At 46.1% G+C, this 23,078-nt stretch overlaps 1 protein-coding gene across 6 annotated transcripts in view; it reads left to right on the top strand.

Annotated features, from left to right (window-relative positions):
• Window positions 1–23,078, top strand: part of LOC100399060 (doublesex- and mab-3-related transcription factor C1) — a 149,475-nt gene that overhangs the window by 87,066 nt on the left and 39,331 nt on the right. The window contains exon 1 of one of the 6 annotated variants that reach the window (XM_078362980.1): window positions 19,329–20,760. The exons of 4 other annotated variants lie outside the window; for them this stretch is intronic. Coding sequence is in view for 1 of the 2 variants with exons in the window: in XM_078362976.1 (XP_078219102.1) it covers window positions 20,003–20,751 (749 nt within the window). In the remaining variant the exon portion in view is untranslated. Of the gene's footprint in view, window positions 1–19,328; window positions 20,761–23,078 lie in introns of those variants that run through there. One more of the 6 variants, XM_078362976.1, reaches the window with a different exon arrangement.

Genomic DNA, 23,078 nt, shown 5'->3' on the forward strand with positions numbered 1-23,078 from the left:
CCCCCGCTCTCGCTCTCTCTCTCTCTCTCCCTCTCTCTCCCCCCCTACCCCGTGTTCTTGTGTGTGTTCTAGAAGTGAGATCCTTTTGTCACCAAGCCCTGCTCTATTAAATCCCATTAGGACCACTTGGGTTTCGACAGCTGTTTTCCAAGTCATGGCCCCTTGTAAACCCACTGGATTGGTTGGAGGGTGCTATCATTGCAGCCAAGGATCCTCCCTCCAAGCCCAAGGGGAGGAGGGAATAAGGTGGCCTCAAATCTTGTCCCCTGGGCCTGAGCCCCTTAAGCTGCAGTGGCAGCTTCATCCATGTCTGTGTCCCACACAGTCTCACATCCCTTGCTCTTCCTATGTTCAGGCAGTCCCGATTCATTTCTGGACTGGAGGAAAGGCCTCAGCACCTCCAGGAAGGCAGGAAAACAACTGGCTCATGCTGGGAGGGAGGCTCTGGGCTCCAAGTTGGAGGAAATAAAAGGGATACTTCTCACCCTTATCCCAGGTCAGAGAGTCTAAGCACAGCAAAGCTTTAGTGGACACATGCTCATTGATTCATTTTCTTCAGTAAAGATTTATCGGTGCCATGCTGTACGTAAAGCCCTGTGTCCAGGTACTGGCTGTTCCAGGACTAATGAGGTAGAGCTCCTGCTCCAGAGATGAGAGTCTGGGTGAGGACAGTCAAGCAAATTGACCTGCCAGAGGTGGCAGTCTAGCATGAAAAATGCTACGATAGAGAAGAGTACACAGTGTGTTCGTCAAATATTTCATCATACAGATAGGGAAATGGAAGCTCAGAAAGGTATAGCAACTTCGCCAAGGTAACACAGAGAGAAAATGGATCACTGTGGTGAGACAGTCAAGTGAGGACACTGTGATTGGGACTGGCATAGTGGAGGGGAGAAACGTTACCAAGGGAAGAAGGAAGGGTTCTTTTTTTGAGGGTAGGAACATCGGAGATCAAAAGGACAACTGAAAGGCTGAGTAAGGAAATGGTGGTTCCAGAGGAGAGCCATAAGTGCAAAGGCCCTGAGGCAGGGCGGAATCAAAAGTTATTTGGGGGGTTACTGAAGGCAAATTTTAGCCATGATGTGGAGAAAGATGAGGCTGTAGGAGAGGAGCAGAGTTGAGATGTCCAGATGGAAAGTCTGAGGGATGAGAGACACTGTCCTGCATAGAAAGCGGCTCTTACCGAATCATCTCATTTGGATCCAGGTGGCATAGCAGGAAGTCTCCATTGCTGGTCCAGGATGAGTCCCGGGCTCCCGTCCCTGTGTAGTTTTCTACAGTGCGTACGCTGGGCCTTCTAAACACACCAACGCTAGGGCATAATGGTGAGGTCAGAGTGATGCCCACTCAAGCTGTTCCCTAGAAGCCAGTGACCGGATACCATCCTCTGTGATCGGGGGAAGCTGGCAAACAGTGCATAATGAGGACATTGATATGGGTTCATCTAGAATAAAACCAGGATGACATAAAGAAGGTCTGGGTTTCTAGTGGGTGGGGGAGGGAAATGAGTACAACGAGGCAGAATTGTGGGGATAAGATATTGGAATCAGGCATCGGTGAGAGGGGAAGGCAGAGAAAGAGAGAAAGTGAGGAGAGGGGGAGGAAGGGAGTGACAGAGGGAGGGAGGGATGGGGCCAGGGAGAGAGTGAGGAATCTAGGGAGGGAGGCAGAAGAACATTAGGCCCTTTACATAAGGGATATGGCCGATGGGCTGCAATCTGCTGGGGCTGCCTCTCTCACACCAGAATTTTTGGAAAAGTATCCACTCTGATGTGCCTCTCTTCCTGGAGAACAGATGCCTTTGTCCTACATGCTAGGAAGATAATTTTCCTGCACGGCGTTTGGATTTTTGTTTTTGCTTTTTGCCACTGGAATGACCCGGAGTCGCTGGGGAGCTTCCAAGAGGAGGATGCAGGGTCCCAGATCAACTATATCACTCCTCATGGCTGCCACATACTGAGGGCCTCATACACTTCGCCGTGTGAATTACGTAAGCTGACACTTATCTTTCCAACAGTACTGCAAGTTCAGTGTCAGTCAGATTTCACAGAGGTGTAACCTGGGGCCGGAGACTTCGAGATATTCGTCCAAGGCCACATAGATATTTATCGACAAAGCTGGGACTTGACCCTAGGTCTGACTAAAATGTGGGTGCACCGTGCACCACCCTGGCACCTGCGAACCCCTCCCAGCCTTAATCAAGCCTTCTGTGTCTTGCACCCAGTCCCTAGCCCACAGATCCTCCCCCTGTCTTAATTACTATTGATTGCTGCATTAAAATCTACCACAAACATATCAGCTTAAAACGATAAACAGTTTTAATCTCAGAGTTCTGTGGATCAGGGATCTGGGTATGGCTTAAATGGATCCTCTACTTCCGAGTCTCTCCCAAGACTGGCAGCCCAGGGGCAACAGTCTCATCCGTAGGCTCGACCAGGGAAGGATGGACTTCCCAGCTCACCCATGCGGCTGTTGGCAGGATCCAGTTCCTCATCTGTAGGCTCAACTGGGGAAAGACTGACTTCCAAGCTCACTCATGCGATTGTTGGCAGGATCCCGTGGGTTGCTGGCCTGAGGACCTCAGTTTGTCTGTGGCTGCTGGCCAGGGACTTTCATCAGCTCCTCGCCAGCTGGCCTTCACCATCTGGGCGAGCACACGTGCAAGAAGAGCCTGAGGGAGAAAACGAATGCCAGCAGGTCGGAAGTCACAGTCTTGTTATAGCCTAAGCATGGAAATGAGACGCCATCGCCTTTGCCAAATTTTGTTGGTTAGAAGCCAGTCACTAGGTCCAGCCCACCCTCAAGGGGAAGGAATTCCATAGGGGCATGGGTACCAGACGGGGGGATCCTTGGAAGCCATTCTGGAAGGCTGCCCACCACACCTGCTCCTGCACCCACTTCAGTATACTGAGCCCCTTTGGGTATCAACTGCCTTGACGGAGCAAATGGTTGATGGGCCACCTTGGACTGTGCTACGTGGCCTGAATCTATCTGATCCCACCTCTCTTCCAGCAGGCCCAGGACTCGAGTCTGCCCGGCCTTGCGTTCCTCCCCATCCCTACCAACTACTCCCGGTCACTGAGCCCATGGGACGTCACAGCAGCTGAAAATGGACCTTCTCCCTGTGACTGAAGCACATACCCATCAGCCGAGTGGGACTGGGACCCAGGATGGTGCTCCAGACCTCTCCTAGTAAAACAGAGATGAAGAGCTCAGTTCACCCACTGAGACAGGGCCCACCTCAGGAGAACATGGGTATAGGTGGGAGAGGGCTAGGTCCAGAGTTATCTGTGAAAGCTGCTGAGATGTTCTTGCTTTTGCCCTCTGGGTTGGGATTCTGGGTAGAATCTTCCCATGTTCTCCAGCAGGCATCAGAGAAACATCTCTAAGGCAACGTGGGAGCACCCATGCCGGAGAAAGAGCAGCTCTGAAGCTGCGTGGAGACCCAGAAGTGTTCAGACGTCTAGGATGGGAGACCTACGCTAGGGAGGAGAGGAGTGAGGCTACATCGGGGATGCTTTCTGTGCCTCCATAATGTATTTAACTCAAAGGCAGAGAGACATGTGAAGCACATACAGATAGGAAAGCATTTTTAAGTAGGATGCTGGCTGCTGTATTCTTCTGGTTTTCTGTAGGTTTGAAATATTTCAGTGGTACAATACTCTAAAAGTAGAAAACAGAAGAGAAGGAGGGGCGCTCAGGGACCCTGCACTCCATATTTCCCAGGTGTGTCTCAGAGCCAAATGCATCAGGTTGCGGGGGGCGGCATGGTGAACTTGCGAGTTTCCTAGGAACCCAACAGTTCCATTAGGCTGTGGGGATTGGGACCGCAGGTGGCTGGACACCCACGGCAGAATCTTAGCCAGGAGCAGACCCATCCCAGAGAAGCCTGGGCTTTTTCCAGTTTTGGGAAGCACCCACCAGACTCAGCTCTTCTCCCTGCTGCTGTTTTCTTGCCATGCTTATCAGGAGCAGCTTACAAAAAGACACGGTGTGATAGTGAGAGATAAACAACCTGAGGTGATGGATGAGGTCATGTGCTGGAGGGGCTCTCTCCAAGGTTGGGGTCGGGGTTGCTGTGGTCAGATTAGAACCTAATGCCTCTGAAGCCTTTCCTGTGGATTCTTCGACATCTTCTCTCCTGACCTCACCTCTCTGCCCCTCAACTCACAGCCCTCCTCCCCGGCCCAAGGGCTATCCCTCAGTCACTGCCCATCAGGCACCCTACATGAAGTTTTTGAAGCCAGTAGCACGTTTACTGTCCATCAACCACTGTGCTATTTCAAAAGTGACTCGGGGATATGCACTACCTACCGCTCCAAGACACAAGGGCAGCAATCCATATGGCTAGGTCCCCTGTGCCTAACTCTCTCCACAACGACCCCCTGCCCCGCTACCTCCACTGAAAGACACAAACCACAAATCACAGGAGGTGGATGTTCATGTGGAGAGGGACATCAAATATCATACCACTGAAAGAGTCAAGTGTGCCAGCATTTATTTCAGGCCCACTGGGGCGAGCAGGGGCACAGGGCAGCAGAGGGGGCTCCGTCACCATTCATGGGTCTGTGTCTGCGGCTCCCATGGTCTCAGTTTCCGAGTGTCCAGTATCCTCCCCTAGGGAGGAAAACAGAGTGACAAGTGGACCCTTGGGAGCCCTGGGGATTCTGGCCTGGCCTGAGGTTCTCTTGGTGGAACAGGAAGGGGAGGCCACTGGGCTTGGCGGTGAGCAGTGAGAGAGGTGGAGGCTCTCACTGGAAGCACTTGGTGAAACACGCCAGGGCCCCCTGGAACCAGCTCCTCCAACACCCTCGCAGAAGAGCAGATTCTCTGGGCAAGCCTGTGCCACTGGATAGGTCCTCTATGGTGTTGGCAAAATAAATGAAGGGCATAGTGTCCTTAACTGAGCCAGTCCTGTTCAGGAAAACAGAGAAAAATCATTCTAGCCAGCACTAACATTGCTTCCTTTATTCATCGAGTGTTTGCTGAGGGCCTGTTATGTGCACACCAGGCTCAGTTTCAGGTACTGCGGATACAGCAATGAACTCTAGAGATCCAGATCCCAGATCTCCTGGGGCTGACTATCTGCCATGCTGGTGGGAAATCAGGCTCACCATGTCCTCAAGAGTTTGCTCTTCCTTGGGAAGGCCAAAAAATGGAGCTGCCCACCTTGCAAAGTTGAGGGCACCAGTCTGGGGGATGCGGCTTTCTCTATACAGTCCCAGCTCAGGACTCAGCGAAGTTCATGTTTTCTGAGAAGTGCGACGTACATGTGGTGTCTGAAAGGACTTATTGTCAGAGCCTGGCAGAACTCTTCATTGTGCTGGGCCTCTGGCTCAGGGCCTGTCCCTTGTGTGAAATTCCATCCCCGTGTCCCTGGCCTGGATCTTCACCCTCCCCTCCTGTAGGTGAGTATGCTCTTTTCAAGCAGTTGATACATTCTCATAAACTCCCTCAAGTGCTGAGATGCCTCGTTACCTAGCATCGTCGCTTTCTTTTCCTCTCTCCCGGCTCTCCCTTGAACCCACTCTAATCAGCTTCCAGCCCCACCACACGACTCTCACATAGATGATTAAATGACTAATTGAAAGTGATGGTTTCTGATTTCCATGCTACTCTACTTATATAAGCCTAAAGACTTAAGGAAAGATCTATTTTGTACATTGTTAACTTTAAGGTTTACTGAAATTCAAACCGGGGTACTTGCCAATTATATTTTCCCCCCTCACTAGCTCCATCTTCATGTCAAGAAACTCAGTGAGTATACAACCCTGAAACTAACCCTGAATTCCCAATGAGCAGAACCCCAGCATTGCCGGGTGATCCACAATCAAACTCCAGGTTTCTCCTCTGTGCATTAGTGGAAGCCAAGGTAGGGCGCTCGAGGGAAGCATGGATGTAGAAAACTGTGTCTCACGGATCCCGGAGTTTTTTTAGCTGTAATTTTTGATTCAGACTGCTCAGTCAAGACTCAGGCTCAGCCTATGGGAGCCTTCCAAGGTCCTGGCCTTGAGGATGCCCAAGGTTTTGTCCCGGGCTTGACAGAGCCCTTTTAGAACCCTGCGATGGGCCTTGAGACAGTGGTATCTGAGCCCCCAGGGCTCTGGTCTAGGAAGCATCAGTTTTCCCACCCTACTTCTAGTTACAATTGGTGTCAGGAGGAAAAAAGAATTTGGGGATGCACCATATCGTAAATATATTAAGCTGTTCAATCCCTGACAAATGGCACTCCAAATGTGGAGTGCACATTTGGTGCACAGTGTGAATCTGCGCCAATTCACACTACCAGCGTCAGAACGTCAGTGTATGACACCCGATTTGCATCATTACAATTTTAAATGTTTGTCAAGTTGCAGTTTGAAAAGTGGAATCTCAATTGTTATCTTAATTCCATTATGACTTGTGATGTGGAGCGCCTATTCCTTTCATAGTGGCCATTTGTATTTCTATAAATGGCCTGCTTAGATTCGTTGTTAGCTTTTCTACTGTTGTTTGTTCTCCCATGCGTTTCCTGAATTGTCTCGTCAGAGTTACCTGTATATTGCAAATATGATTCTTCGGTCTGTTATAATTGAAGAACATGTTTGTTCCCAGCCTCTCACTTCTGTTTGCAATTTAATTCCTGTGTCTTCTTGTATGGACACTTTTCATTTGGGGTGTTCATACCGGCTGCTTTACTCAGGCCTCACCACAACCATGCGAGGTTGTTAATGTTTACCTCAGTTTTCTTTTTGTTTGGTTGGTTTTATTGGCATTTAATGAATACTTATTGAGTTAGGTGTCAGAGATACTCTACACACGGGAGATAGAATCACCACAGTTCAATGTGCCAAGAACACACTGAGGGCTGGTGGCCCAGTAATGAGCTCTACCCTTACAGAGCTTCCCACCTGTAAGAGTTCCAGGCACACTCTTAAACACTTTATTTCTCATTCACGATTTAAAAATGTATTACTTACACATAATTATACATATTTATGGGGTACCGTGTGATGTTTCAACCCCTGTATGCATTGTATAATCATCAAGTCACGGTAATTACCATATCCATCACTTTAAACATTTTTCATTTCTTTGCAGTGTTAACATTTAAAATCTTCTAGATTTAAAATCTTGAAGTATACACTCCATTGGTATCTTCTATACTCATTCTACTGTGTAATAGAACTCCAGAACTCATTCTCTCTGTCAAACCATAACTTTTTACCCTTTACCAACCTCTCCCCTCGCCCCACATCCCCTTCCCTCTGCAGCCTCTGGTAACCAGTACTCTAGTTTCTACTTCTATGAAATCAATTTTTTTTTTTTTTTTAAGATTCCACATATGAGTGAGGTCATGTGGTGTTTGTCTTTCTATGCCTGGCTTATTTCACTTAGCATAATGTCCTCCAGGTTCATCCATGCTGCCTCAAATGACAGGATGTCATTTTGTTTTATGGCTGGATAGTATTCCATTGTGTATACCAGCCACGTTTTTCCTTACCAATTCATCCGTAGATGGGCATTTAGGTTGATTCTATATCTTGGCTATCGTGAATAATGATATCATGAATAACGAGGCATCAGTGAACACAGGAGCACAGATGTCTCTTCAAAGTAATAATTTCCTCTCCTTTGGATATATACCCAGTAATGAGATTGCTGAACCACACAGCAGTTTTCTTTTTAATTTTTTGAGGAATCTTCACACTGTTTCCCATAATGACTGTAGTAATTTTCATTTCCGCCAACAGTGCGTAAGTGTTCCTCTTTCTCCACAGCCTCTCCAGCATTTGTTACTTTTTGTCCTCTTGATAACAGCCATTCTAACTGGGGCAAAGTGATATCCCATCGTGGTTTAGATTTGTATCTCACTGACGATTGGAGATGTTGAGTGTTTTCATATATCCGTTTGCCATTTGCACACCTTCTTTTAAGAAAAGTCTATTCAGGCATTTTCCCCAATTTCTAATTGAATAATTATTTATTTTGCTATTGTTTGGGCTCCTTATGTATTCTGGATATTAACCCCTTGTCAGATGCATAGTTTGAGAATACTCTCTCTCATTCTGTAAGCTGTCTCTGTTACTCTACTGGTCGTTTCTTTTGCTGTGCAGATGCTTTATAGCCTGACATAATCCTGTGTGTCTATTTGTGCTTTTGTTGCCTAGGCTTTTGAGGCCTTACTGAAAAAAAAATCCTTGCCCAGTTCAATTTCGTGAAATGTTTCCCCTATGCTTTCTTCTAGTAGTTCCAGAGTTTCAGGCCTGACATTGCAGTCTTTTAAGCCATTCCGATTTGACTTTTGTATCTAGTGAGAGATAGGGGTCTGGTTTCATTCTTCTGATTGTGAACATGCAGTTTTTCCAGCCCCGTTTATCGAGGAGACCGTCCTATCCTCCAGGTAGGTTCTTGGCTCCTTTGCAGAAAATCAGTTGGCTGTTAATGCTTCGATTTATATCTGGGTTCCCTATAACGTTTTATTGTTCTGTGTATCTGATTTGATGTCAGTGCCCTGTTGTTTTGGTTGCTTTTGTATATTTTGAGGTCAGGTAGCGTGTTGTCTCCAGCTGTGTTCTTTCTGCTTGTGATTGGCTTGGCTTTCAGCATCTTTTGTGGCTCCATACCACTCTTAGGATTTTTTTTTTTTTCTGTCCAGACTGTCATTGGTATTTTGACAGGGATGTCATCAAACGTGGAGATCACGATGGTTGATACAGACATTGCAACAATATTAATTCTTCCATGAACATGGAATCTCTTTCCATTTATTTCTGCCCTCTTCAATTTCTTTTATCAGTGTTCCACAGTTTTCACTGTAGAGATCTTTTGCTTCCTTGCTTAAGCTTATTGCCAGGGATTTTATTTTTTATCTGTTGTAGCTATTGTAATTGGAACTACTTTCTTGATTTCTTTTTCAGATAGTTTACTGTTGGCAAATAGATGTGCTACTGATTCCTGTACGCTGATGTTATATTCTGCCGCTTTGCCAAATTCACTTGTTCTAACAGTTATTTGGTGGAGTCTTTAGGGTTTTCTCTACGTAAGTCTATGTCAGCTGCAAACAGGGACAATTTGACTTCCTCTTTTCCGGTTGGATGCTGATATGGTTTGGCTGTGTCCTCACTCAAATGTCATTTTGAATTGTTGCTCCCATGATTCCCACGTGTTGTGGGAGGGACCTGGTGGGAGTTGATCAACTCATGGGGGCGGTTTCCCCCATACTGTTCTTGTGGTAGTAAGTCTCACCAGATCTGATGGTTTTATAAGGAGTTTCCCCGTTCACTCGGCTCTCATTTTCTCTCTTGCCTGCCGTCATGTAAGATGTGCCTTTTGCCCTCCACCATGATTGTGAGGACTTCCCAGCTACGTGCAACTGGGAGTCAATTAAGCCTCTTTTAAAAAAATAAATTACCCGGTCTTGGGTATGTCTTTATCAGCAGCGTGAGAACAGACTAATACAGGTGCTCTTTACATCTTTCTCTTACCTAATCGCTCTGGCTAGAACTTCCAATACTAAGTTGAATTTAAGCGGTGAAAGTGAGCATTCTTTTCTTGTTACAAATCTTACAGAAAAAGCTTTCAACGTTTTCCTATTCAGCATGACATTAGCTTTGGGTTTATCATATATGGCCTTTATTTTGTTGAGGTATGTTCCTTTTATACCTACTTTGCTGGGAGTTTCTATCATGAAGGGATGTTGAAATTTTTCAAATGCTTCTCAGCATCTATTGAAATGGGCATATGGATTTCGTCCTTTGTTCTGTTGATGTGAGGGATCACTTTTATTACTTTGCACATATACTGAACCGACCTTGCATCCCTGGGATGAATCCCACTTGATCATGGTGGATGATGCTTTTAATGTCCTGCTAGTGTTTGGCTGAGGGTTTTTGCATCCATGCTCGTTAGGGATATTGGCCCTTACCTTTCTTGTTTTGTTGTGTCCTCATCTGGTTTTGGAATTACGGTAATGCTGGCCTTGTAAAATGTGTTTGAAAGTATTCCCTCCTCTTCATTTTTTTTTTTTTTTTGGAAGACTTTGAGAAGAAGTGGTACCAGTTCTTTCCATGTTTGGTAGCATTCACCAGCAAAGCCATGAGATCTTGGACTTCTCTTTGATGGGAGAGTGCTTACTCCTGCTTCAATGTCATTATTCCTTATTGTTTCTGTTCAGGTTTTCTGTTTCTTTTTGATGCAATCTTGGTAGGTTGCATGTGTCTGGGAATTTATCTGTTTCTTCTAGATTTTGAATTTCCTGGCAGATAGTTGTTCACAATAGTCTCTTATCATCATTTCCATCCCTGTCGTGCCAGTTGCAATGTTTCCTTTTTGTCGCTGTTTCTATTTGAGTCTTCTCTCTGCTTTCCTTAGTTAGTCCAGCTGAAGATTTGTCAATTTCTTTATCTTTTAGAAAGCTAACTCTTTGTTTTTTAGATTTTTTAAGTTGTTCTTAAAAATTCTCTACTTAGTTTAGTTCTGCTTTGATCTTTGTTATTTCTTTTCTTCTGCTAACTTTTGTTTTTGCTGTTGTTGTTGTTGTTGTTGTTGCTGTTGTTGTTCTTTTTCTCGTTCCTTGGGGTGTAACATTAGTTTGTTTATTTGAGATATTTCCACTTCTGGTATGTAGTCATTTATTGCTATAAAGTTTCCTCTTAGAGCTGCATTTGCTGTATCCCATAGGATTTGGCGTGTTGTGTTTCCATTTTCATTTGTCTCAAGGAATCTTTAAATTTCCTTTTTAATTTCTTCATTGACCCATCCATTGTTCAGGAGCATGTTGTTTCATTTCCATGAATTTGCCCAGTTTCCAATGTTCCCTCTCTTATTGATTTCTGGTTCTATTCCATTGTGGTCAGAAAACACTCGATGTGATTTTGATTTTTAAAACTTTGTTAAGAATTGTTTTGTGACCTAACCTATGGTTTATTCTGAGGAATGTTTCATGCGCCGTTGAGAAAAAAAATGTGTATTCTGTGGCTTTTGGATGGAATGATCTGTAAACGTCTGTTAGGTCCACGGGGCCCAGAGTGCAGTTTAATGTCGATGTTTCTTGGTTAATTTTCCATCTGGATGACCTGCCTGCTGCTGAAATTGGGGTACTAAATTTCCTCACTATTACTGTATTATGATCAATCTCTCCTTTTAGGTCTTTTAATATTTTCTTTACGTATTTAGATGCCCTGGTGTTGGGTGCATATATTTATAACAATTATAAATAAATAAATAAATAAATAAATATTTTTTTACCACATATATTTACAAGTGTTAAAAATATATATTTACAATTGTTAAAATATATATATTTAACAATTAAATATATATTACAATATCTATTGCAGTTGTCAAAATACATATGTATCTTGTAATATGTATCACTATGTATATTGCAACAGTTAAAAAACATATATATATATATATCATACATACATACGAACACACATATACTTACAATTGTTATGTCCTTTTGCTTTATCAACCTGTTTAACATCATATAATGGCCTTCTTTGTCTTTTTCTTTTTATGGTTCTTCACATAAACTCTATTTTATGTGATCTAAATAGAGGTACTCCCACTCTGTTTTAGGTTCCATTTGCACAGAATGTCTGTTTCCAACCCTTTGCTTTCAGTCTATGTGTGTCTTTGTGGGTGAAGTGAGATTCTTGTAGACAGTATATAGTCGGGGCTTGTGTTTTTAGCCACTCTATGTCTTTTAATTGGAGAACTTAGTTCATTTACATTCAAGTTTATCATTGACAGGTAAAAGCTTAACACTATCATTTTGTTACTTGTTTTCTGATTGTTTTGTAGATCTGTTCTTCCTTTGTTCCACTCTTACTGTCTTCTTTTGCTGTTGTGTGTTTCTCTCTAGTAGTAAATTTTGATTCCTTGCTATTGATATTTTAGAGTCCCTATTATAGGTTTTTACTTTGTAGTTACCATGATGAGACTTACAAAATATGTCTTATAATTACAATATAAGTTATTTTAAACAGATAGCAGTTTAACTTTAATCACGGGAAAAAGGAACAAAAACAAACTCTACACTTTAACTCATCCGCCCCTCCACACTTTGACTTTTTGATGTTTCAAGTCACATCTTTTTATATTACTATCTCTTAACCAATTGTTGTGGTTATTACTATTTTGAACAGTTTTGTCTTTTAGGTTTCATACTTAAGATATGTTTGCCAGCCCTCAATGACAGTATTATAGCACTGTGAATTTGTCTGCTTTCTTACTATTACCAGTGGGTTTGATACCTTCAGATGTTTTTTTCTGTCACGTGTTAGTGTTCTTTTCTTTCAGATTGAAGAAACCCCATTCGCATTTCTTCTTCCTTTCTTCCTTTCTTTTTGTCTTAGAAAGTCTTTTTCTTTCCTTTATGTTGGAAGGATAGCTTTGCTGAATACAGTATTCTTGACTGACAGTTTTTTCCCCTTTATCACATTGAATGTATCATTCCTCCCTTTCCTGGCCTGCAGGGTCTCTGCTGAGAAATGTACTGAAAGCTGTACTGGTGATCCATTGTGTGTGATATGTTGTTTTTCTCTTGACGCTTTGAGCATTTTTCTTTGCCTTCTATTTGTTTAAATAATTTGAATATGGTGTGCCTTGGGGAATTTGTCTGCAGGTTGAATTTTATTTGTGATCTCTGAGCTTCCTGTACTGGAATGCTATGATCTTTCTTCAGATTTGGGATATTTCAGCCATTACTTATCCAAATATATGCTTTCTAGACCTTGTGCTTTTCTTTTGTCTTCCTCAGCAATTTCTATTATGCAGAGCCTAATTTTCTTGATGATGTCTTATAATTCTCAAAGGCCTTCTTCCCTCTTTTAAAATGCTTTTATCTTTTTCCTCCTCTTTATATGTTTTATCTTGGTGCTTACAGATTCAGTTTTTCAGTTCAGTTGCTATAGTCTCTATTTCAGGACTTCGGGATTTTTAATCCTTTTTATTTCCTTGTCACATTTTTTGTTTTGTTCCTGGATTGTTTTAGACATTTTATTTAGTTGGTTATCCAGGTTGTCATGTAATTCCCTTAACTTCTTTAGGATTATTCTGAATTGTCTCTCAGACATTCCCTAGATCTTCAGTTTTTCTGGGTCTGTTACTGGAGTTTTGTTGGTTTCTTTGGGTGTGTCATATTTCATGAGTTTTCACAATCCTTGTCTCTTTATATTGATGTCTGTGTGCTCGAGGAGATGGCCACCTCTTCCAGGTTTTGCAGCTGTTCCTCGGTGGTGTTAAACCTTTGCTACTTAATATTGGAACTTAATCCCTGGCCAGCTATTGCTTTCAGTCTGAGAAAGACTTATTTTGAGCACTGGAACTTAAATGTTAAACTGGAACTATATTGCTGCCCTGCCACTGCTTCTTGGTTGGGGGACGAGTTAGGTGAACACAGGACCATTACTGACAACGTTTTAGTTGTTTCCAGGTCAAGAGAAGGCTCCACGTGATCACGTGGGCTTAGCGGGAAATCTGGCCAGGGATTTGGGCCTTCCTGTGCCCCTGTCCGTGCTATGGTTCTGGCCAGTCCCTCAGCACTGGCTTGCCCACTGATGGCGGCACAGAGCGGCTGCCAAGATCCACGTGAGAGTTGCTGTGATCAGTGCACCCACTTTCTGTTCCCAGTTCACACCAGGTGTTTCAGCTCTCTTCTGGAACTCCCAAGGATACCTGTGGGATAGGACTGGAGGGGACTTCCCATGAAGATTCTCAGACTGGTGGGGAGATCACATGTCCACCTCCAATTCCCTCCTCCCACCTCAGAAGTTGTGGGTCTAGAGAAATTCTCTGTGAGTATCATTATGCTGGTTTGGGGGAGGAGGTGGCACAGTCTAACATGACTGTTGTTCCTCTTACCGGTTGTGGCTTTTCTCAATTTTGTCATCCTAGTTTCTCCCCCAAGTTCTGGTGAAATCAGAGTGGTATTCTTGTCTTGGATTAATTTCTAGTTGTGCATTTGTGGGAAGAGTGGTACTGTGGGATCATCTGTTCTGCCATCTTGCTGACATCACTCCTCCCCTTTACCCCGGTGTTCGAATGCAGAAAGCAAGGCTAAGAAAAGGTGCAGGGGTTTGTTCCCAGATTCTAATCCAAGATCACAACCGATGTATGCCTGACTGGAAAGCTATGCAATAACGTGGGCCCATGCCAGGCTATAGGCCAACATTAAAGCCCCATTCATACCTGCCCCCTCCTAGACATTGAGGGAGCACAGCACATAGTGGAAGAAGCCTTCTTTTGTCCTCAGAGGAGTGTGCCTACTTCAAAGCCCACAAGAGAGGGTATGGAAGAAGAAGGTACTTAATAATGGACCTGCTGGACAGGACACTGTAGTGAGGGTCGGGAGATCTGGGGACCAGGACAAGACCCACCACTAACTGTGACTTCGTCTAAGTAACTTGCTCTCTGCTGGACATGTCTCTAATAAACAAATAAGAGTTCTGAGCCACTGTTGCAGGTGTCAGAGAGGTGAGTTCATTGACCCCAGCTGGGATAAAGGGAGAGGGGGTGAGATACACCTCTGGCAATCATTTCAGCAGCCTATAGCCCTTATCAATGCAACCTCTCAGCCTTAGCAGCTATTGCTAGTATCATCATGATTTGCATGTAAATGACTGCTGCTGGATGATGATCTGGGGACAAATGGCACCCAAAGCTTATCCCAAAGGGCCTGATCTCAAGGAAGCTGATGGATGCTGCCTCTAGGCCTGCTAGAACACCAGCTGCTCTGTGGAGGGGGCATCCTTTGTAATCTTCACAACCCCTCCGTGAGACTCTTGCTTTCCTGCCCCCACGAAGAGTAATAGCATCAGTCCTTTGCAACCAGCCAGGACTGCTGTGAGGAGTAATGAGAAAGCTCCAAACAGCTCTGGAAGATACTAGAAAGTGAGTTGCACCTGCTATGTACCCACAAAATTAAACAGCAACAACAACAAGAGAGGAGCATGATGCAAGTCCAACAGATTACTCATCTGGACAATTGCAGGAAACATACCAGAGCTGTGCATTATGAGGTAAATGGTCATCGATATTACTACTAATCATTAAATGCCCACTGGTGATACCATTCCCAGTGGAGTTACAAATGCCACCCAAAGAATCCATAGCTCCTGTCCTCTCAGTAGATATGGGAAGTCGTGGTTACTGGGGACCAGGCTTTGCCTGGCATGCCCCTAAAGGTTTTAGCCTATCTCGTCCTCACAGCAAGTAAATAAGATAAGTCTATCTCCTGCCTCTGGGACGAGGCTGTTCACCCTCCCCTCACAATGCCCAGAGGACATTGAGGAATAAGTAAACCAAGGCCAAAGCCTCCTAACCCATGCTCTGTGATGTGTGCCAATGGTTTATGATGTCTCCACAATACAGCTCTTGTCCTCCCTTAAGTGGTCAATTAGGGCCTGGGACAGCCTACAGATAGTACCCAACATGGTTAAGCACCACCCCTTTTGAGCCTCACCTTTACACCGCACACCAAAACATACATGTGTTATCGTGTGTGTATAAAAACTCCAAACCAAGCCAAAACAAGAAGAGGATGTGTGTAATTTTCCTGAATGGGGTAGAATTCTGGTTATCTCCTGTGTAACTGCCAAGTGTGTTCAAGGTAGCTTCTCAGCAACGCATCGGCAGTATGAATCTCAGCAGAACCCAAGACCAGACCCGACTTCTTCAGTCTTTCACTGAATCCTCCTCCTTCTCCTCCTCCTGTGGTGCCGATCTTGGTCAATGGTACCCCAGGGCCACAAGTCACTCAAGCCAGAAGCCTGGGTGTCATCCTTGGCCCCTCTCTGGACCTTGCCCCGGGCCCACCTCCAACCTAGGACAGCACCATTCTATCTATCCTATGAAAAGCATCTGCCAAATAATGCCACTGCCCTTCGCACCCTCTTCCACTAACTTTCTGCACAAACTTTACAACCCACGAGTGAGTGAGTGAGTGAGTGAGTGAGTGAGTGAGCTTTCTTTGGGTACAATTTCTCCCAATGGCCATTGATTTTCTGTGATTGAGACTAGGGGTGTCTGAAGATGGCCAGTGAATGAATAAAACTGATTGGCAGGGTCATGGAAACAAGCAAGGCCCACATTGAACCTCACTGGCATGATCTCATTACACTTCCTCGTGCTGGAGTCCCAGGAAAGCCGAGTCCCTCTTTGTCATCAGTGCAGGGAGGATGGGTCAGCCTTTTGTGAGAGTGGTCTTGGAGAGTGTGCTCTCCCTTGGTATGGCTTAAAGAAACCGCCCGCCGTGCTATGTTGAGGGCACCACTCTGGGGGTTCCAGCGAGACGGCAGCTTTCCCCCTACAGGAAATAAAACAGATGAATGTGATTTGATGGGACCCCTTGAGGTCCCGACGCTCATTTAGTCTTTGTCTGGAAGGCCCACCATTAGGCTCCATGTAGGAGACCAGTAGTCTTCTGACTGCTCTCAGGAGTACTCTGGAGGTCTGTATAATTACCTCAGGTGACCATGGGGAGCACTGGAGGAGGGGCACAATGGGTGCAGTTTTTTTTCCCCCATTGGGTCACGCCATCATTTTATCAGTCAAAACGATTCCCCAGTGGGGTGCAGTGTGGGAAGAGATTGGGCGGTGAGTGGCTGGAACTGTGTTCAGGCCCCCTGTGACTTGGGAACCCTGACTCCATTCATGTACAATGTCCCCATCACCAAGAGCATGGGCTGTTACTCGCAGTCGATCGGGAACCCCGCTCCCCCCAGATTTCTAGTTGGGGACAGTGGCTCTTAGACTGCATTGGTGTCTTGGAAGGGTCCTTGCCTCAGATCAACCAAGGACTGTATCCTGGCTCCCTCTTGTGCTGGAGATGTGACCTCAGAATGGTGATCACACAACTCACCTTGATCCAGATGGCGGGAGGATAAAACGAAAGCATGTGAAGCTCCTGTAACACAGCAGGCTGTGTAACATTTCACGCAGCTGAGGACAAGTGTTGCTACCTCCGTAAGGTTACCCAGGATTCACAGGAACATAGCACCAGAGAGAATGAGAGCGGGTGAGGCAGAAGAGTAAGTTATTCTCTTGCTCACTCGCACAGTCCAGTGGTCTTCTGTTCACCAAAAGTGCTCGGTGATCCTGGGGCAGTGGGATTTCTGACCCCACATCTTCTTCTGAGGCACTGTTCACTTTACTGACCTACCTGAGACATCCCTCAGGCACAGGGATTCTCAGGTGATGTAAACGCGGGTGAGGGGGAGGTGTAAGCGAAGGAGGAGAACTCATGACTTGGGCACAGTCATATTTCAGAAACAAAGGTGTAGAGCTGATGACCCATGCCTTTCCCTACTGCTGACCTATCTTTCCCCCTTCCTGCACGTGATTGCCCTGTACGTATGCTCAAGTGGTTCATCATGCAGTGGGTAATGGGGCCTGCTCTTGAGATGCACGAGCATCTGTTTTGTGTCGCCATAACAGAATACATGAGACTGGGTGATTTATAAAGAAAAAAAATGTTATTTAGCTCATGGTTCTGAAGGCCGGAAAGTTGAAGGGCATGGCCCCGGCTTTGGGCAAGGGCTTGCGTGCTGTGTCATTATGTGGTGAGGAAGGTCAAGGGGGAAGCGGTCACATGCAAAGAGAGAAAACCTGAGGGCCATCCTGGCCGTATAACAACCTACTATCTTGGGCACTTTGTCCATTCCGGCAAGAACTTTTCCAGTCTCACCAGCACAAGAACTCACTCACTACTGTGAGGAGAGCACCAAGACATCTACAAGGACAAAGGTGGAGCCCTCATGACCCAAACAACCTCCCACTAAGCCTCACCTCCCAGCACCACCACGTTGGGGATCAAATTTCAACATGAGTTGAATCTCCTGTGTGTACGGGGCTGGCAGAGGAAAGCATCTTCTGCTGTGAGGCTGCAGGGTCCACTGGCCTGGGCAAAGGGGAAGCCAGGGAAATACACCTGGTCCATCCACGCCAAGAGGGCCTGAGGTGGATGATGGCAACTGGAGGTTGAATCAGCAGTGGAGGTATTCCTTTCAGGAGATGTTGGGGGGTGCAGTGTGTGGGAGTCAGTCAGCATCTGGTGGGTAGTGGGCATATGGTTCTGGGCAAAGCAGACCTGGACAATGTCAGGATCAGATTGGAGAGCCCTGGACGGGGTGTAGTGCAGTGGGGAGAGGGGCTCTTCGTTGCCATCTCTGCCACTTGGGTTTCAAGTGTGACTGCCGAGTTGTGCCCTATCCACCAGACTTCTCCACATCATTTCTTGTTTCAACAAGTATTCACATCCTAAATGCACACACACAAGCACAAGCATGCCCATGCACATGCATGCACAGACTCTCCCTGACACTCCTTTACAAGTGCAATGACTGAGCTCGTGGTTATGACAGCAGCTATGAAGGAACAAACACCCAACAGGTCCCCAGCCCTCGGGAGTTGGAACTCTGCTCCTCTTTTGGACAGGGCTAAGCCCCACGCTGTGATGTCCTAGGAACTTTTGGAGAAGCAGCCATATGCACCTGAGCCTCCCCTACTGAGTTAGGGCCCAGCTCAGGAGGACAGAGGCATTGTGGGGAGACAGGTGGTACCTGTGCTATCGTAAAAGCTGCAGAGACATGGGATCTAAAGAACTCCATCAGTCTATAATTAAGAGCTTTGTCTGTTCAGTACCTATGGGTCTCACCGTGGCTGTCCCCACGGATGTAGGAAAAGGGCTGTGGGATTTCCAAATGCTGTTGCCTACCTGAACCTTACCCCATCTGGATTTCATTTGCACCTAAAGGCCCTGGACCGCTGAAGAACCAAAGGGTGAGTAATTCACCCGGCAGGCCCTATGAAAGCATTTATTTTCCTCCCTTAGCATTGTGCAGAGGACTACAAGAGATAGGGGAGTGGGAGAGAGTATTTTGGTGTTCCTGCGTCCTAGTTAGGCTTCTTGATACTAAAAAGCACATCCAGTATCTTTGTCCATTTACTTCGGGGATTCCTGGTGTTGCAATTTCTAACAGGGCCTCCTCCATGGTTGTTAGTTAACAGGGACAATTATGCTCCAACCCCCCTTTCAGAATTTTCCCGCTGATACTGTGTTGCAACATGTATCAAGGTCACCTTAGGAAGGCAAAAGAAAAAAAAAAATGAAGCCCTCATCTTCTGTAAAGGAACAATGCATAGTTGGAGACGAGGTCGCCTGTTGGAAGGGCTCTCTGTCTTGCGGTGGGGCAGGGGGGCTTGGGAGCTCTCTGTCAGTACAGGGGTTAACGCCTTTTCTGAGATCCACAGATTCTTCCTCCACATGACCCTCCCGCCTCCGCCTGCAAACACCGCCCAGTTTTCCTCAGATATGAAGACCGTGTGCACTGCTGGGGGGAGAGAGACGTTACTCCGTCCTCATTCCTGCATGTAAGTGCCCCACCAGGGTCAGAGCTGCCAGCTGTGGAAGACTCACCGTTGGCTGGCCACAGCCCATTGCCACCAGGACCCAGGAACAAGCAGCGCTGCCTCGAGGAGGAGGGCGGACAGCCTAACAGGGCTAAGGGAGATGCTAGCTCTCTCCCTCCACAACCCCACCGCCGCGAAAGTTGACCACCCCCAGTTCACCCGACTTGTTGAAAGTTACATCAAATGCCACAAAGCGAAAAACAGTCAAGCGTGCCAGCGTTTATTTCAGGCCCGGTGACCGGGACACCGCGGGCGAGCAGGGGCATGGAGCAGCAGAGGGGGCTCGGTCGCCGTCCAGGCCTTTGTGTCTGTGGCTCCGGTGGTCTCAGATTCTGAGTGTCCGGTGTCCTCTCCTAGGGAGAAAAGCAGAGTGACAAGTGGACCCTTGGAAGCCCTGTGGCTTTCTGGCTTGGTCTGAGGTTCTCTTGGTGGAACGGGAAGGGGTGGCGGATGGGCTTGGCGGTGAGCAGTGAGAGAGGCGGAGGCTGGCTCCCAAGGAGCTCTCACCTGAAGCACTTGGTGAAACACGCCAGGGCTCTCTGGAACCGGCTCCTCCAAGACCCTCGCAGAAGAGCAGGTTCCCTGGGCAAGCCTGCACCACCGGATGGGTCCTCCGTGGCGTCAGAGGCAACAGCCAACTCCTCAGGATCTTTCTGTGGCCCTTTCACATTCTGAAAGACAAACTAAAGAGCCGGCTCCTAATGGCCCCTCCCATCCCCGGCTTCCCTTACCCCCTCCGGCAACTGTTGTGTGCCTCCCCCGGCCCTCTTCCAGGGGCTGGGGATGCAGCAGTGACCTGCACAGACGAAAGTCCGGCCTCCTGGAGGACATTCCAGGACAATGGAGGGAAGCCAGACTCACCAGATCAGCAGGTGGAAGGAAGGGAGTGAAGATCATGCTTCCCAGAGTCTGTGATGTGCCAGTGGGGACCAACACGGCTTCGTTGAAGACACCGGTGAAGCTCGTCACTCTGCCGGGTGCAAAAAGAGGCCGAGGGCCTGCCCCCTCCACGCCCCATTCAGCTCCTCTGCCCCTGCCCCATCGCCCCTCCCTCCTCCAGCCTTGTGCTCCAGCAGTGGATACATTTGTGGTATGTCACGTTCCCTCTGTTCCTGTGTCTCTTACTCCCACTCCTCCAATCTTTCTTTCCTGTGCTTCTTCCTCCTGGCCCTCTCAGCAGGCTCAAGCCACGTTTCTCCTTGCCCAGCAGAAAAAAAGCAGAGCTCTTCAAGCTGGTGATGAGCCATCATTTGGTGTCGACGTGGGTACTCACCTGCCTTTGATTCACGGGATTACATACATGGATGCCCTGGGCAGGTGTATGGGTCCAAATGAGTCGCCACAGCAAGGAGGGTGAGCTGGGTAATGGCATCCAGAGTCCAAGTTAACAGCAGTTTTCCTTTCAGATGGTTATGTGAGACTCCATGTCTGCGTGACAGTCAGTCTCAGGTGGTTTAGGGCCTGGAGGGCTTGGACAACGTGAGAGGGAGGGAGAGGGGAAGGGCCTGGGCTGGGATGAGTTGAAAGTAGAACAGCAGATCAGCCTGGGCAGCATAGGGAGACCCCAGCCCCACAGAAAATTTAAAAAGTAGCCTGGCATGGTGGCACACACCTGTAGTCCCAGCTACTCAGGAGGCTGACATGGGAGGACTGCTTGAGCCTAGGAGTCGGAGGCTGCAGTGAGCCGTGATTGCACCACTGCACCGCACTCTAGCCTGGGAGACAGAGCGAGACTCTGTCTCAAAAACAAACTGACAAACAAACAAACAAACAAACAGAAGAAAGTGGAACAGCAGAGGTAAAAGCTCCTTGTTGCCTGGTCTTGCTATGTCAAAGTCAGGCTTTGACATCTGGGTTTCAAGCAATGCTGCCGAGTTATATCCCCTGTTTACTAACCAGGTCTGTGGGATCTGCACCGCTGACTTCACAGGAACTCCCTGCAAACCGTATCCTGAAGGGAAAGTGGAAGTAGGTGGCCTCAGTCTTTTATTTGGCTTTTGAAAAAATAGTGCTGTTTAGGAAAGCATCTCTTATATAACCCTGAGGCTACAGAGCTGATCTCTGTAAGCCTATCGTGGGCCATGCCCTGAATGAGGCTCTGCTTCAAGCTATTCTGTGAGGGAGAAACGGAGAGGGGCACGAATGTAACAGGGAGGGATGGAGGGACGTTTATGGGGCTATGGTAGGACTGAGGAGGTGGGCAGCCACTTAGCCTTGGGAGTTGGAATGGAGTCAGTGAAGAGTTCCCAGAGGAGGCGTGTTTGAAAGGAGGGACAGAAGAAATCAACCAAGAAATAGAGAAAAGGGAGAGCACCACAAGTGGAAGCAAGCCCAAGACAATACCGTGAGTTTTTGCAATTGAAAATATGTAGGCCCAGTTTTCTGTTCTAGGGTTTAATAGTAAAGTAAAGTCAGTCATGAGGTTCCAATACAGGAACCTGAAAAGCTGTGCCTTGCAGAGACACCAAACCTTGGTTTTCGAGAAGCAAAAGTGTATATTTTTAGTAGAATTTTGATAGCAGTCCATTGGTCATTTTTTCCAGTGTGATTCATGCTTCATGTGTCCTACCTAAGATATGGTTGCCTAGCCTCACAACAGAGATTTTCTCTTCTGTTGTTTGTAGGTTTTAATATTTTGCAATTCACACTTAGATCTAGGATTTACTTTGAATTAATGCCTGCATGAAGTGTGAATAATGTCTGGATGAACGGTGAGATACTGAAGTTGTTTGAGTCTTCCATGACGAGATCTACTTTTTCCAGCACTGTTAGTTAATTGTCAGCTAATTTAATTATCTTTGGGCCTTTATTAAAAATCAACTTAACTATATATATGTAAGTCTATTTCTAGGCCTTCTATTTCATCCAGTGATCCCTATGTGAATTCTTAAGATCATATCAGGCTGTCACAATTACCATATCTTTATGTTTAGTCAGAGACTTCAGTGAGTAAGTCCTTCATGCTTGTTCTTTTCCAAATGGCTTTGGCTCTTCTATGTTCTTTGCATTTATAAATAACTTTGAGAAACAGTTCTTCACTTTAATTATGACTATGGTAAGCCTATAGATCAATTACTTGAGAATTGACCTCTTAACCTGCGTCTTCTGATCGATGAACATGATATAACTCTGTTTATTTGGGTCTTCACTTTCTCTCGCCAATATTTTATAGTGGTCTGCATACAGGTCTTTCACATATTCCGTTAAAATTCTCAATAGATACCCATTTATTTTGCTGTAATTATAAATTACATTTAAAATAATGTCATCTCCAATTATTTGTTCCCAGTATGTTGAAATACAGTGAGTTTTTGTATGTTGAGTTTCTATCTTGTAACTTTGTTATGTCACTTATTAGGTCTAGATGTTTTCCCCCACATTCCTTAGTATTTTGTACATAGACTATCACGCTATTTGTAAATGGAGAGTTTTTTGTTCCTTCCTTTTCAATCTGTATGCCTTCTATTTATTTTGCTTGGCTCATTACACTGGCTGAGACCTCAAGTATAAATGCATACGCATAGTAAGAGTCTGCCGTATTTTTAACATTATGGGAGAAGCATTCAGTATTTCACCATTAGGTATGATGCCAGCTGCACGTTTTTTGTAGGAGCACTTTGCTAGGTTGAAGATGTTGCTTTATGTACTTATCAAGTGGTTTGGGTTTTTTTTTTTTCCGG

This window comes from Callithrix jacchus, chromosome X, assembly GCF_049354715.1.
Source record: "Callithrix jacchus isolate 240 chromosome X, calJac240_pri, whole genome shotgun sequence".
In the NCBI taxonomy this organism is placed as follows: domain Eukaryota; kingdom Metazoa; phylum Chordata; class Mammalia; order Primates; family Cebidae; genus Callithrix; species Callithrix jacchus.